This window comes from Myzus persicae, unplaced genomic scaffold (assembly GCF_001856785.1).
Source record: "Myzus persicae strain clone G006 unplaced genomic scaffold, MPER_G0061.0, whole genome shotgun sequence".
Taxonomy (NCBI): Eukaryota; Metazoa; Arthropoda; class Insecta; order Hemiptera; family Aphididae; genus Myzus; species Myzus persicae.
The window spans coordinates 417,992-429,602 of NW_019101898.1; the positions used below are offsets into that span (position 1 = coordinate 417,992).

The following is an 11,611-nucleotide window of genomic DNA, read 5'->3' on the forward strand; positions in this document are numbered from 1 at the left end:
GTTTCAACTCGTACTCCGCTACTCCAGCAGTGATCTTCAATATAATAAACCTTTAAGAAACAGGGACACAGGGTTACTTACTTACTCAGGTAATAGTGTACTACTGTACTGTATAATATTATTACTATTCAAATACTTAATGAACATTGTGTACGTCCAAGGCTGTAGCCTGTAGTCAGAAAAATATTTAGGGGGTGGACCTGTAAAATATAACTTGGACAACGTTATTATTGTATCGATTCAACACCTCGGTTTTCAAGATCGATTCCATGTAGTGGGAATAGCTAACCAACTACTCCTTAACTGGAAATCAGGTAGAATTACTTATAAGTTATAAATATCGACAGCCATTTGGTTTAAACTTTAAAAAACGAAGTAACCCTGTTGCAGAATATGAAAAAAACAATTTTAAATTGCAGTAAAATTGCCTACACAAAACTCCTTTAAAACTGAATGTTTAGGTATAATGAAATACGGAAAGTGCTCACTGCACAATATTTATTGAGCATTTTTTGTTTTATTTTAGAATACCCAGAAATGGAAAATTTTGAAATGTTACACTTTGCTAACTTTATACAAAACTAAACAACTAGTAACATAATCTACTTTATTTTTGTAGTAAACAGTCGAATATACAATTTAATATTTTAAGTTCAGAATGATGGTGTCTATCCAATATCGAGAGGTTGGTTTAAAAACACTTGAGTATGTGTGGGCAAAGGTACGTCATTAAAAATCCGGATGGTCGCCCTTCCGAAAACTATAATAGTATAGTGAAGCCGGATGAAGTTTGATCGCAGCTCACATTAGTGACTGCAGCCATTCACCACGCCACATGCCAGGTCTCTCTGCGTTCCTATCTTATATCTAAATGATATCTAAAAGAAAAACTAGGTACTGAAACTAGAAAGGATTCATCTATATATGTTTTTGACGCTGAACATAATCGATGCAAACCTGACACTCTACAGGTGGTATACTATACCTACCAGATATTTTGTCATTAATTAACTATTCTTACTAGTTACTACACACATAAATGGATTTGATTTTAAGTTTCTTTTAAGAATATTTAAGTTTCTGTTGTGAATTGCACTAACATAAAACATTAATGGTAACTTAAAAGTTTAAGGGAAATCGTCCCTGCTGTGTTGTCTACCAAAATAGACCCATTATCTTTTGCTGTTTTGACTGTCCTATAGGAATCGGAAACAAATAAAAAAAAACATAAACAAAAACATAATTGAATTCGTCTTAAGGTTAAGATTCCTTAAAAACGACTTTTCCACTTTTTTGAAATTTAACTCCTTAAAACCTTTTAGAGTGAGATTTTTTAATTTTAAATATTAAAATGTCTGAATGTTAATAATAAGAGCTGGAATTTGTTGAGATTTTGGAAACAAAATATGAATTTGAAGTGTCCTTCACAAATTGCATCATACCAACCTGATATAAAAGCACAAATGCACTATGCCACTTAGCAAACTTCTCACGAATTCGGAATTTCAACATTTTTTTTTTTCAAAAGACTTGTTTTTCATCGCAACATAACAGATAAAAAGTAGGTTCTCGTAATTTGTGTTATATTATCGGACAATAGTTGAAATGTCAAAACCTAGATAACGAGTCTAGGCGACGTCCACGGACTAAGACTCTTGTCTCTTAGTCCGTGGCGAGTGGCGACGTCTACGGTAGAACAACTATCTATGCAACTTTTTTTTTTAAATCGGTACTTTAATACTATAATACTTATTTAAAAAAAGAAAAATACACTGAAAGGTAATACACTTTTTATATTAAACAATTTTTTTAATAAATTTAAAGTCATTTTATTCTGCATTTTTTGAGTTTTTTTTATGGCATTAAAATCCCACCCGTCCAGCCCTATTAATACTAGGTATTGAAGTTGATAACCGTATTCCGGTATTATGTTATCATGATTCCTGAATATTTCTAACGAGTTTCAAACTTATTATACGAATTATGAACACATTTCTATTGAATTATTATTCCTTATTATAGGTAGTCACTTCAATGTTCAATGGTTCTCGATTTCAACGTTTTCGTTGTTTTATTGACATATTACTTATTAGTTACCATAATAAATTATAATCCATCATTTGCGTCACCGCACCACCCAACCCCTCCGTCCCGACATGCACCGTCAATGTTAAAAATTAAAATTAGAATTTATTGTGATATAGATAATTGTACAGAACAACAGAACAAGTGATAGCAATTTAAAGATCAAGGTGTATCAACAACTATCAATACACCTTGTTGGTTTGTTACATATCTATGACCTATGGTGATTTGTCATGGTAAATTTAATGCTCAGACTGAGTCAATGGGTATATGGTACCTATACGTTGAAACACTAATGATTTGGTAGTTGTAAAAGACTAATGACATTTCAATATTCCCAGGTATTATTATTATCATTTTGAATTATTGTAGTAGGTCCTCTATCTGTAATCTGTATGTATACTTATTATTGTATTTGTTGAATAGATAGTCATCTAATTATACAAAAATACACGATGGCTTGTAATATTGATCAATTTTTGGATCAGAGTACGCCGAATAACGAACCATTAAGAGGAAAATACATGAAGTAAGATTTAATACATTTTATATAACAAAACTAAAATTAATTCTATTACCTATGTATACACACAATTTTGTTTGTTGAAAATAAATTTACTTGTAGATATTATTTTTTTTAAGTGTATATTGTAAATTATGATTGAAATCTATCAATCAATCAGTAATTTTATACAGTTTTGAATGATATTATGTATAATAATATATATTATACAATGAATGATGATAGCAAATCTATGATTTAAATTTAAAAATACTTGAAATTGATATTAATTTTACAGAAGTTTTGGTTATCATTCCCTAATGCATAGAATGCCGACCGTATTTTCTGAAATAACTGGGTTATTAAAAGCCCACCAATTGAATGCGGTAAGAAATTTATTTGTTTATAGTTTCTATGCATGCATATATTTATATATATTTTGTTTTATCCATTTAAGACTAATAACGTTTCTTATTTCTAAACAAATCTTAAGATATTGGATATACTTGGCTTTGTAACATAATTCAAGTCTTTTGTAAAGCATTGAATATAAAAATTAGTTAGGTATTGTTAAGTTATCACTGTATGAAGTAATTACAAAACTATTAAAGGTATTCATTATGTATATTTATATATTTGTTTATAGGCGAACAAAGAAGAAATAAACAAAGTTGTTGACAAATTGGAACTATTACTTTCTGAAATACTGAACAATAATCCTCTAAGAAAAATTGATAGTACTTCTACATTATCATTGATGTGGAATAAAATTCTAGAAAAAAAGTTTAATTCAGATTCTGTTGTAACATGGTTTGATACAGAATGGCTTCTTACTGAGAATTATATGTACATAAGAATAAAAGAGATCTTTGAAAAAACGTAAGTTAAAATAATGAATGAACATACATAAATTCTAATTAATTATGTTTAATGTACTTGCCTCAACAGAAAATTATTACAAAATCATGACCCTTTTCAACAGCTAAAGTACAATGCTTTTGATGAATCCGAGACAACTATGATAGCTATAGCGGAATTTTTAATTTTACAATTTTCCAAGAAAGAATTAGATAATACAAGTTTAAAAGCACTTTTTATGAAAATGTTAAAGGTGTGTTTTATATAATTAAATTTGTTATATTTAATGTAATGATAAATTATAGTTATCAAAAAATATTTTGATGATCCCTTGCATTTAGAAAATAGTTCAATATATTCACCAACCAATTATTTTTCTTTCGACAGATTTCTTTGTGGGGAAATAGATTTGATTTGTCTCTTAACATTGGAAAATCAAAAAACATTACTGAAGATCCATTAAAAGCAATTGAGTCCTTGGATAAGTATATATTGGCTGATCATTCAGACGAAATTTGGAACACTTTGAATGTTTCAAGTAATAAAAATCCCAAAACAATAGGTAAATAATGGCATTCGATAAAATATTATTGAAACTATGTTTTTGTTTTATAATTATACTTAAGTAGACTGATTAGTCTATTGCTTTTTTTCTGTATTTGTACTATTGTATTGTTTGATATACTTAAATTTAAATTAATTCAATAATTTCAGATATTATTTTGGATAATTCGGCTTACGAACTTTTTACGGATATGTGCTTGGCAGACTTTTTTGTTACTTATGGATTTGCCGAAGTTGTTGTCTTTCACGGGAAATCCATCCCTTGGTATGTCTCAGATGTTACAAAACCAGATTTTAAACATTTTTTAAATAGTTTAGAAAAAGAATGCTCATCAAGTGCCCTTCAAAAAATTGGAAATAGATGGAACAATTATTACACAACTGGTAAATAATAGTATAACATTTAATTTTTGAAAATAACTACTTAAATATTGATGTTTGTTTTTTAATTGTACACTTTAGGTAAATTTGTGATTGAGTGTGAGGAGTTTTGGACTTTACCTCACTGTTATTCGGCAATGGCCACTGAAGATTCTGAGTTATACAACAAATTAGCTAGTTCCCAATTATTAATATTCAAAGGTATTATGAAAGCAAGAGTATGATTAAAATTTTTTTGTTTAATTAATTTATAAAAAATGTATAGATTTAAAAGAATTTAATATGATTCTGTTTTGTTGAAATCAGATAATTTGTTTTATATTTCATGAAAACTAGACATAGCTTTTCATTAGAAGCAATTTGATAAATATATTATATTTTTTTTGTATTTTTTTGTAGGATAAAATATTTTAATGTGATTGTATATTGTTTATTTTGATTATTATAGGCGATTTAAATTACCGAAAATTAATTGGAGATATCAATTGGGAACCATCAACTGCATTCAAAGCTGCCTTATGTAGATTTCAACCTACAGCTGTGGTAGCTTTACGTACATTAAAATGTGACTGTGTATGTGGCCTGAACTCTGACTATGAAACCAAAATTGATGAAAATGATAAAGACAAAAATTATCTTAGTTCTGCTAATTATTGGCAAGTTAATGGCAAATATGCTGTTGTACATTTAAGTAAATAACAAGCATTTTATTTCTTCCACAAATTAAATAGTATATATAATATTTCCAATTTTGTATTTGTTATTGCATTGCATTGAAATGTATAGTAAAACTATATTATTAAAGCTTGAACTTATGCAAGTTGTAACTTGAATATTGTTTTGTTACTATAATGTATTTTTAATGAAGCATTTTATCTATTTCATCATATCTTTTGTTTTTTTTATTTTGAAGAATAAATTTCATCAAACTAGAAGATTAATTTGTAAAAAGTTGAATTGTGCATAACGAAAAAACGTGACATAGAAGTGGTGTCGCAAATTTACAATTATTGGTATATCTGGCATTAAAATTACATTTTAAAGACATAACAAATTAGTAAAATGTAAAGATTTATTTGTTAGAATAATCATGATGTTTGATTAATAATCATTCATATTTGATAAACTTTTAAACTAAATTTGTACGTGTTCAAAATACAATTTATCAACATTATTGGAAGAATATAAAATTACTGATTATTCAGATACTGAAAAAGGAAAACTGTTGAAATAGTACATTTTGATAATCTATTATTAGCAACATTAGAGCTACATCAAAATTACCGTCGATATTAGAAAAATTGACAATATTCAACTCGATATTTATGAAAATATTTTCAGAGAAACTTTTGTCACTATTTGAAGGAAATCAATAAAAAGTGACATCTGGAGTAAAATATACCATATTATTACCATTATCTCTTTAAAATGACACATGATATTGTTTTAACTTGCAAGGCTGGTAAAGTCGAAACCACATAATAGGGTCACATATGTGTCAGTACTGCCATATTTTCCAGTTTTCCACCAAATTATATATTTAATTTTTCTTACAAAATATTGTATTTAATTATTAATCCTTGCTCCTAAAATTTTCAAATATTTTTGTTTTAGATGTAAACTGGTTGACAATGGCTGAAGCTTGTTAGTATTTTATTTTGTATTATATTAGATTTAAGTAGTACAAAAAGCAAGGGCAATTGGGAGGGTTGGGCATGGTCTCTATCTCCCTCTAAGTAGTTAATGCTAATAATTGTTTTCCATATTTTGTAAAAAAATATTATGTGCTGTATTATCAGAGATTTTTGACTTTGCTCCCCCCCACGGTTTATTGCGAGCGCCTTTCATAAAAAGTTAAAATACAATGTCTGAAAATTAAAGTAATATCATTAATCATTATAATTTATAGGTATAATCGCAAATAATAGTTTATTTATAAACTTATCCGTGGTGTTAATATAAAAAAAAGGAGAGGCGTAAATACAAATATAATTGTATGGGTGTATGAAGTATTGAAGTTAAAATGTTGACAACATTTGTTAAAATCATGAAAACTTACAATTTATTTTGAGTTTCTAATTCAATAAAAATTTCTATTTATATCTAAGATTTAATAATTTAATTCAATGATTCTTCATACATTTTTCTACCTTGAACAAGAAAAAAAAATGGCCTGAAAATCAAACTAATTTTTATTTGTATCAGTTAAAATGTTTTCGACATTGACTCGATTTCTTACAGAACGATTTTTTAATTTTATTGTTAATTCTATTACCAATAAATGTAAATACTAGAAATTTTAAGAAAATGTTACTTTTACCATTTTCCATACATGATGTTTTCAAAATGGTTTGACTCGTTTTGACTTTTGAGCTATTTATATAGATATTTGAAATTTGAAATAGGTACCTACTTAATATGTTTTTTCCTATAAATGCCGTCCAAAGTTTTTGTTGGGTCAAAAAGCTTGACAATTTACTACGAGTAGGTAATAAAAGTAGGTTGTAAAAGTTGTTACAATAGAAAAATATTGATCATCTACAAGCAATCATGTTTTTGCTATACTAATTTAAAGTTCAGATTCGTATAGGGAAAGATGTTCTACCTACGCGCGATTTAAGATATATTTAAGATATATTTAAGATATATCTTAAACCGTGGTTCTACTACAACAAAAACAGTCGGGGGAGGGGGGAAATGTCTATTTACTACGATCACAAACCAAACAAGAAATCTGTGCAACGATTTACTGACTAAACCATAGGACCCATGTTTATAATATCTTGACCTCATCCACAGATATATAAAAATATTTTTATATATCTGTGTTTTTATCTCGATGAAAAAAATTAAGAAACTTATTATTGATATTCGATAATGATATCATCGTAGTTCGTGATAATGGCTGATAGACGATAGTTCGTAATCATTCTAACTCTATGTCGATCATCGTTAGTAAATATTGAATAGTAAATACTAAATATTAAATTCTTAATAAATTGTAATAAGCATATTATTATATTTTATTAAAATTGTTTTCTACTTGCACAAGTCACGGTAGCAGTATAGTAGGGATTTCATACGTTTGTTTGTGATTTGAAGTATAGTGGATCATGTCCAAAGACAAAATCCAAGAGGGAAGGGAGTGTATGGACAAAGCTGCGAAATAGTAAACGAACTGTTTTTTTAATATTATTTCGCTTAAACCTATTAATGGTTTCTTTATTGATTGACACATAATTTGTTATTTCGTTTCTAGTCTGAAGACATCTTTGTTGAAATGGGTTCCCGATTACGACAGTGCGGCCGATGAATACTCAAAAGCAGGTAGGTACATTAAAAGTAACTTTTATATGATTGTGCAGTCGGTAGGGATATCTGTTTGCTTAAGTGTTCGATGGGATTTCAAAAAACATTTCAAGAATTTGCTAAGTTGATTATGAACTTTGGAGAGGCAGTTATAACTTTTAATAGGTATCAAAATAATTTTTTGTTATTATTTAATTTCTTAAATTAATTTCTCAAATTCTTGAGTAGTATTTGAAAAAATTCAATTTCTGAGTGTTTACGGTAATAATTATTTTAGGTAGCAATGTTTAGATATTCTTGTCCTTTAATTTTTTCATTACCAGATTTATATAAACTGTTAGTTCATTTTTTAATGATTTCAAATTGTCAACCCTAATTTAAATATTAGGTCAAATTATCCTCTCCCACATTTTAAATTAATTTTTGAATTTTCTTCTGACTTAAGAGCTGTAAATAATTTAAATATAGTCAAGTGTCTACAGCGGTTTAACTAAAACTTGTTCCTGAAAAAGAATAAAGAAAAATTCTACAGTTCATTTTTTTCAGCTACTTGTTTCAGAGTTGGAAAATCATATAAGGAAAGCAAGGAATGTCTTATGAAGGCATCAGAAAATTATTTACAAAATGGATCGTATCCTTTGCTTACAACTAATATTATAACTGTGACATGGAAACTTATAAAAATATCTTGTCGTGTAAACTTTACTGCAGCTTGCAATCTGGTGATTATGGCTGCATGTCGGGTATGTGCTCTACCTATTTGCTTCTACTTAGTAGAATAATTCTAAAATAAAAGTATCTTATAAATATGAGTGGAGTGTGTTTTGAGGTCTTGAGGTAGAGCGCATATACAACAAGATAGAACACATTTTTTATAAATTTATCTTAATATTATATGTACTAGACTTTTTCATGCTGCTAAGTAAGTTACCTACTCTGTTTTTATTTTTGTTATTCAAGACTGATAATATTTTTGTTAAGGTGTATGGATCAGGCTATTATTATGTCTAAGGAGATGGGTGACACAAGTGACGTGTTTAAATTGGCTATGAAAGCCAGTCACTATTACCAGCAACATGGATCCTCTGGAAGCGCATCATTATTGTTGAACAAAGTTGCAGACATGTTACAACAATCAGATCCAGAATCAGCCATAAAGCTCTTAAAAGAAGCTTCAAACATTTCTGGGGTATGTTGAAAAAAGCTTTCATTTTTGTCCATGTCACAACATTTGATTAAGCTGTTTAGAATGTAGCAAAAACTTTTATTTAGATTATTTGGAGATAAAAATATTTTTAGATTGAAGATTCGACTGGACAAGCAATGGAATACACACACAAAGTAGCACGACTGTTGGTAAAATTGAAAAGGTAGTAAGAAACAAGAATATTTCTTATTCGGTGCATTATTTATATAGATTCGTAGTACCTACTCAAAATTGTGTTTTTTTAGGTATGAAGAAGCTGAAAATGAAATAAAACGTCAATTTGATCTTATTGCGGAAGGAGGTCCTACCTCCAACATGGGCAGAGTAACTGTTGAACTTTTTTTACTACAATTGGATAAAGATGATTATGTGGCTGCTAAAAAAGTGTTGCATGAATATGGAATGCAATATTGTGAACAAGCAGAGGTACATTGCAATACTTTTGTTGTGACAAGGTTCAACACTAACTTTTGTATGTCATTAGATTTATATGCTTGACAGCATTGTAAACGCATACTCCGATCATGACTGTGCTCAAATTCGGAAAATGTTAAACAGTCCTTTTATTAAGCACATGGATGTTGAGTTTGCAATACTCGCTAAGAGTTTGGCCGAAAAATGGATAGTGGAACCTGTATGCTATTATTATTACTATTATATGTCTTATTATTGTTACAAAATTGAATTTATTTATATTTTATAAATATTTTTTCATAATTATTAAACTTATAAAAAGAGCAAGTTACCAATACTGAGAATAAAGAGACAGATGAGTCACCAACAGACTTTGGAGGAACGCTTTGTTGAAGCAGAAATTACATTTTTATATTCTACCCTATTTATTCAAATTATACTTGTTTCTTAGGTTGAAACAATTAAGGCTTATAAAAAAATTATTAGTCCTATAAATCTCAGGTTAGTGTATGTCTTAAATATTAAATGTATATAATAATATGATCTTCATTTTAATAATATGCGATTTCGTTAAAATGTAGCTGATAAACAATATCAAATAGAATTTAAACAGATAAAATAACAAATAGTTTATTTCATTCAAATTTCAAAATTGCTCATTAAAAATATATATTATTTTGGTAGTCAGAATATTTAATATCCATTTACTTGCATACAAAAAAATTTATTTTGGCACGGATTATTTTATCAAAAACCAAATGATAACTATAAGTTATAATCACAGAGTAACTCTGTGGTTATAATTAATGAATCATAATTGTAAAAAAATCAAACATAAAATGAAACTGAAAAGACACTATTATTTATTATCATCTAAGAGCTTATTATTTTTAGAATTTTTGTTTCTTGAATTGTTCCAATAACAATGAAACATTGCCATTTATATGTTTTCGATTATTTTTTTAGGTATATGCTTTTGAGGTTGAATTGTTAGTTGTTATATAATAATTGTTATTTTTTATTGTGCATTTTTGTAATGTAGTTAATTACTAGAATTTAAAATTTATTTACTATAATCTATGAAACCATTTAAATTAATGTTTATAACACATAGTATATCACTATTATATTTATATAGTATTTATCACAGTTTTGTAACATTCCAAATTAATTACATAGTATAATGTATATTTAAATTTCTTTTTACATACCTAACTTTGTTCAGTATAAATCCAATAATGTTATTTTAGTTTGTTTTTTATGTATTTAACTTACCAATTATAGTAAATACTCAAAATAATATTTTTTGACTAGAAAAATATACACAAATAAAGAGTTATTTATAAGAATAATTTAATTGTATACAATCTTATAGTTTTAATACAAAATATATTATACTTTCTAAATTTGTTTGAATATAATATTATTGTTCATTTAATAAATATATAATATCGAACTGACGAGTTTATTTTTCTCAGTCTTATCACAGTGCGTATGAATTATTTCACCTCTTGTGTAATGTGCAATCCTAACACAAGAGGTGAAATAATTCAAAAAGAAAGAATAACCTCTTTCCTACACAATGGACAGTAATTCAACAGTCCCATATCTATAATTGTTGCGTTGCGTTTGCATTGTCTGCAACACCAAAGAGATTTTATATCTATCAATGGCTGACCCGTAACAATGCTGGCTTCTGGTTTGGTTTTACATCTCGGGCATTTCAATGACCTGCAACATATACAAAAGATCAAACCACTAAAGTGTGCATATTACATTGGGTACATAAAAATGTGAAAATAAAAATACCAAGCTGGGAAATTGTCCAAACAACTGTAACATTGAATGAATAACGGAGTAGAGTCTTTAGGAGCATACTTGCTAAATATGATCAATGACAATTGATGGTAATTTTTTTTCTGAAAAAGAAAATTGAACAAACTCAACATTTTATGGAACTTGTAAACACACAAATTGTTACTTACTGTATCTATAGTCTCAAGTTTCATGAAAGCTCTAGATGCAATATTAAATGAGCCGTTTGCTATTGCTGCCAATGCTATGATCGAATATACTTGTTCTATGTTTAACATATCTTCATAGTTGCGAAGGGTTAACGATGTATAAAGGGCCAAATGAAAGTCCCCAAAAACATTAAGTAGACAAAATATAAATATTGTGCACATTTTTCAGAATATTACTTGTTGATTGATTGGAGTATTAATTACCGTTATATAGTTGTTGTTGGGCAAGTATAAAAAAATGTAAAGATTCGACTATGCGCCAACTGT

The 11,611-nt window shown here is 27.9% G+C and overlaps 3 protein-coding genes across 6 annotated transcripts; 2 read left to right on the forward strand and 1 right to left on the reverse strand.

Annotated features, from left to right (window-relative positions):
• Positions 1 to 2,219: 2,219 nt before the first annotated feature.
• LOC111030720 (protein-glutamate O-methyltransferase-like) lies at positions 2,220 to 5,277 on the forward strand. Of its 2 annotated transcripts, none has more exons than XM_022310376.1 (9): positions 2,220 to 2,426; positions 2,516 to 2,614; positions 2,886 to 2,973; positions 3,234 to 3,466; positions 3,536 to 3,698; positions 3,833 to 4,007; positions 4,160 to 4,393; positions 4,472 to 4,591; positions 4,839 to 5,089. In XM_022310376.1, the coding sequence occupies exons 2-9, from the start codon at positions 2,541 to 2,543 to the stop codon at positions 5,087 to 5,089; spliced, it is 1,338 nt and encodes a 445-aa protein (XP_022166068.1). In that variant the 5' UTR covers positions 2,220 to 2,426; positions 2,516 to 2,540. The 2 variants fall into 2 exon arrangements, with proteins under 2 accessions (XP_022166068.1, XP_022166067.1); XM_022310375.1 differs by having other exon boundaries at positions 2,277 to 2,426; positions 2,512 to 2,614; positions 4,839 to 5,277.
• A 2,021-nt stretch (positions 5,278 to 7,298) lies between these two features.
• On the forward strand, positions 7,299 to 10,581 carry LOC111030719 (gamma-soluble NSF attachment protein). Of its 3 annotated transcripts, XR_002604126.1 has the most exons (10): positions 7,299 to 7,559; positions 7,650 to 7,717; positions 8,246 to 8,330; positions 8,604 to 8,621; positions 8,681 to 8,888; positions 8,999 to 9,069; positions 9,152 to 9,332; positions 9,391 to 9,540; positions 9,639 to 9,821; positions 10,287 to 10,581. XR_002604126.1 is itself a non-coding variant. In XM_022310372.1 (9 exons), the coding sequence occupies exons 1-9, from the start codon at positions 7,504 to 7,506 to the stop codon at positions 9,711 to 9,713; spliced, it is 912 nt and encodes a 303-aa protein (XP_022166064.1). In that variant the 5' UTR covers positions 7,299 to 7,503; the 3' UTR covers positions 9,714 to 9,823. The 3 variants fall into 3 exon arrangements, 2 of the variants coding, with proteins under 2 accessions (XP_022166064.1, XP_022166066.1); XM_022310372.1 differs by lacking the exon at positions 10,287 to 10,581 and having other exon boundaries at positions 9,639 to 9,823; XM_022310374.1 differs by lacking the exons at positions 7,299 to 7,559; positions 10,287 to 10,581 and having other exon boundaries at positions 8,259 to 8,330; positions 9,639 to 9,747.
• A 257-nt stretch (positions 10,582 to 10,838) lies between these two features.
• Positions 10,839 to 11,605, reverse strand: LOC111030716 (WD repeat-containing protein 35-like). Its single transcript, XM_022310370.1, has 4 exons — positions 11,549 to 11,605; positions 11,306 to 11,466; positions 11,130 to 11,239; positions 10,839 to 11,051 (listed from the first exon to the last, which is right to left on the reverse strand). The coding sequence occupies exons 2-4, from the start codon at positions 11,411 to 11,413 to the stop codon at positions 10,871 to 10,873; spliced, it is 399 nt and encodes a 132-aa protein (XP_022166062.1). The 5' UTR covers positions 11,414 to 11,466; positions 11,549 to 11,605; the 3' UTR covers positions 10,839 to 10,870.
• Between the last annotated feature and the right edge of the window lie 6 nt (positions 11,606 to 11,611).

What these genes read in the sequence shown, in the direction of transcription:
- LOC111030720 (XM_022310376.1), top strand. Translation starts at nt 2,541, where the DNA reads ATGGCTTGTAATATTGATCAATTTTTGGATCAGAGTACGCCGAATAAC. An exon ending in TTTTTATGAAAATGTTAAAG is followed by an intron (nt 3,699 to 3,832) that starts GTGTGTTTTATA and finishes TTCTTTCGACAG; the next exon opens with ATTTCTTTGTGGGGAAATAG. An exon ending in TAAAAATCCCAAAACAATAG is followed by an intron (nt 4,008 to 4,159) that starts GTAAATAATGGC and finishes CAATAATTTCAG; the next exon opens with ATATTATTTTGGATAATTCG.
- LOC111030719 (XM_022310372.1), top strand. Translation starts at nt 7,504, where the DNA reads ATGTCCAAAGACAAAATCCAAGAGGGAAGGGAGTGTATGGACAAAGCT. An exon ending in ATGGACAAAGCTGCGAAATA is followed by an intron (nt 7,560 to 7,649) that starts GTAAACGAACTG and finishes TTTCGTTTCTAG; the next exon opens with TCTGAAGACATCTTTGTTGA. An exon ending in AAAAATGGATAGTGGAACCT is followed by an intron (nt 9,541 to 9,638) that starts GTATGCTATTAT and finishes TTAAACTTATAA; the next exon opens with AAAGAGCAAGTTACCAATAC.
- LOC111030716 (XM_022310370.1), bottom strand. Translation starts at nt 11,413, where the DNA reads ATGTTAAACATAGAACAAGTATATTCGATCATAGCATTGGCAGCAATA. An exon ending in AACTTGAGACTATAGATACA is followed by an intron (nt 11,240 to 11,305) that starts GTAAGTAACAAT and finishes TTTCTTTTTCAG; the next exon opens with AAAAAAAATTACCATCAATT. An exon ending in TTGGACAATTTCCCAGCTTG is followed by an intron (nt 11,052 to 11,129) that starts GTATTTTTATTT and finishes TATATGTTGCAG; the next exon opens with GTCATTGAAATGCCCGAGAT.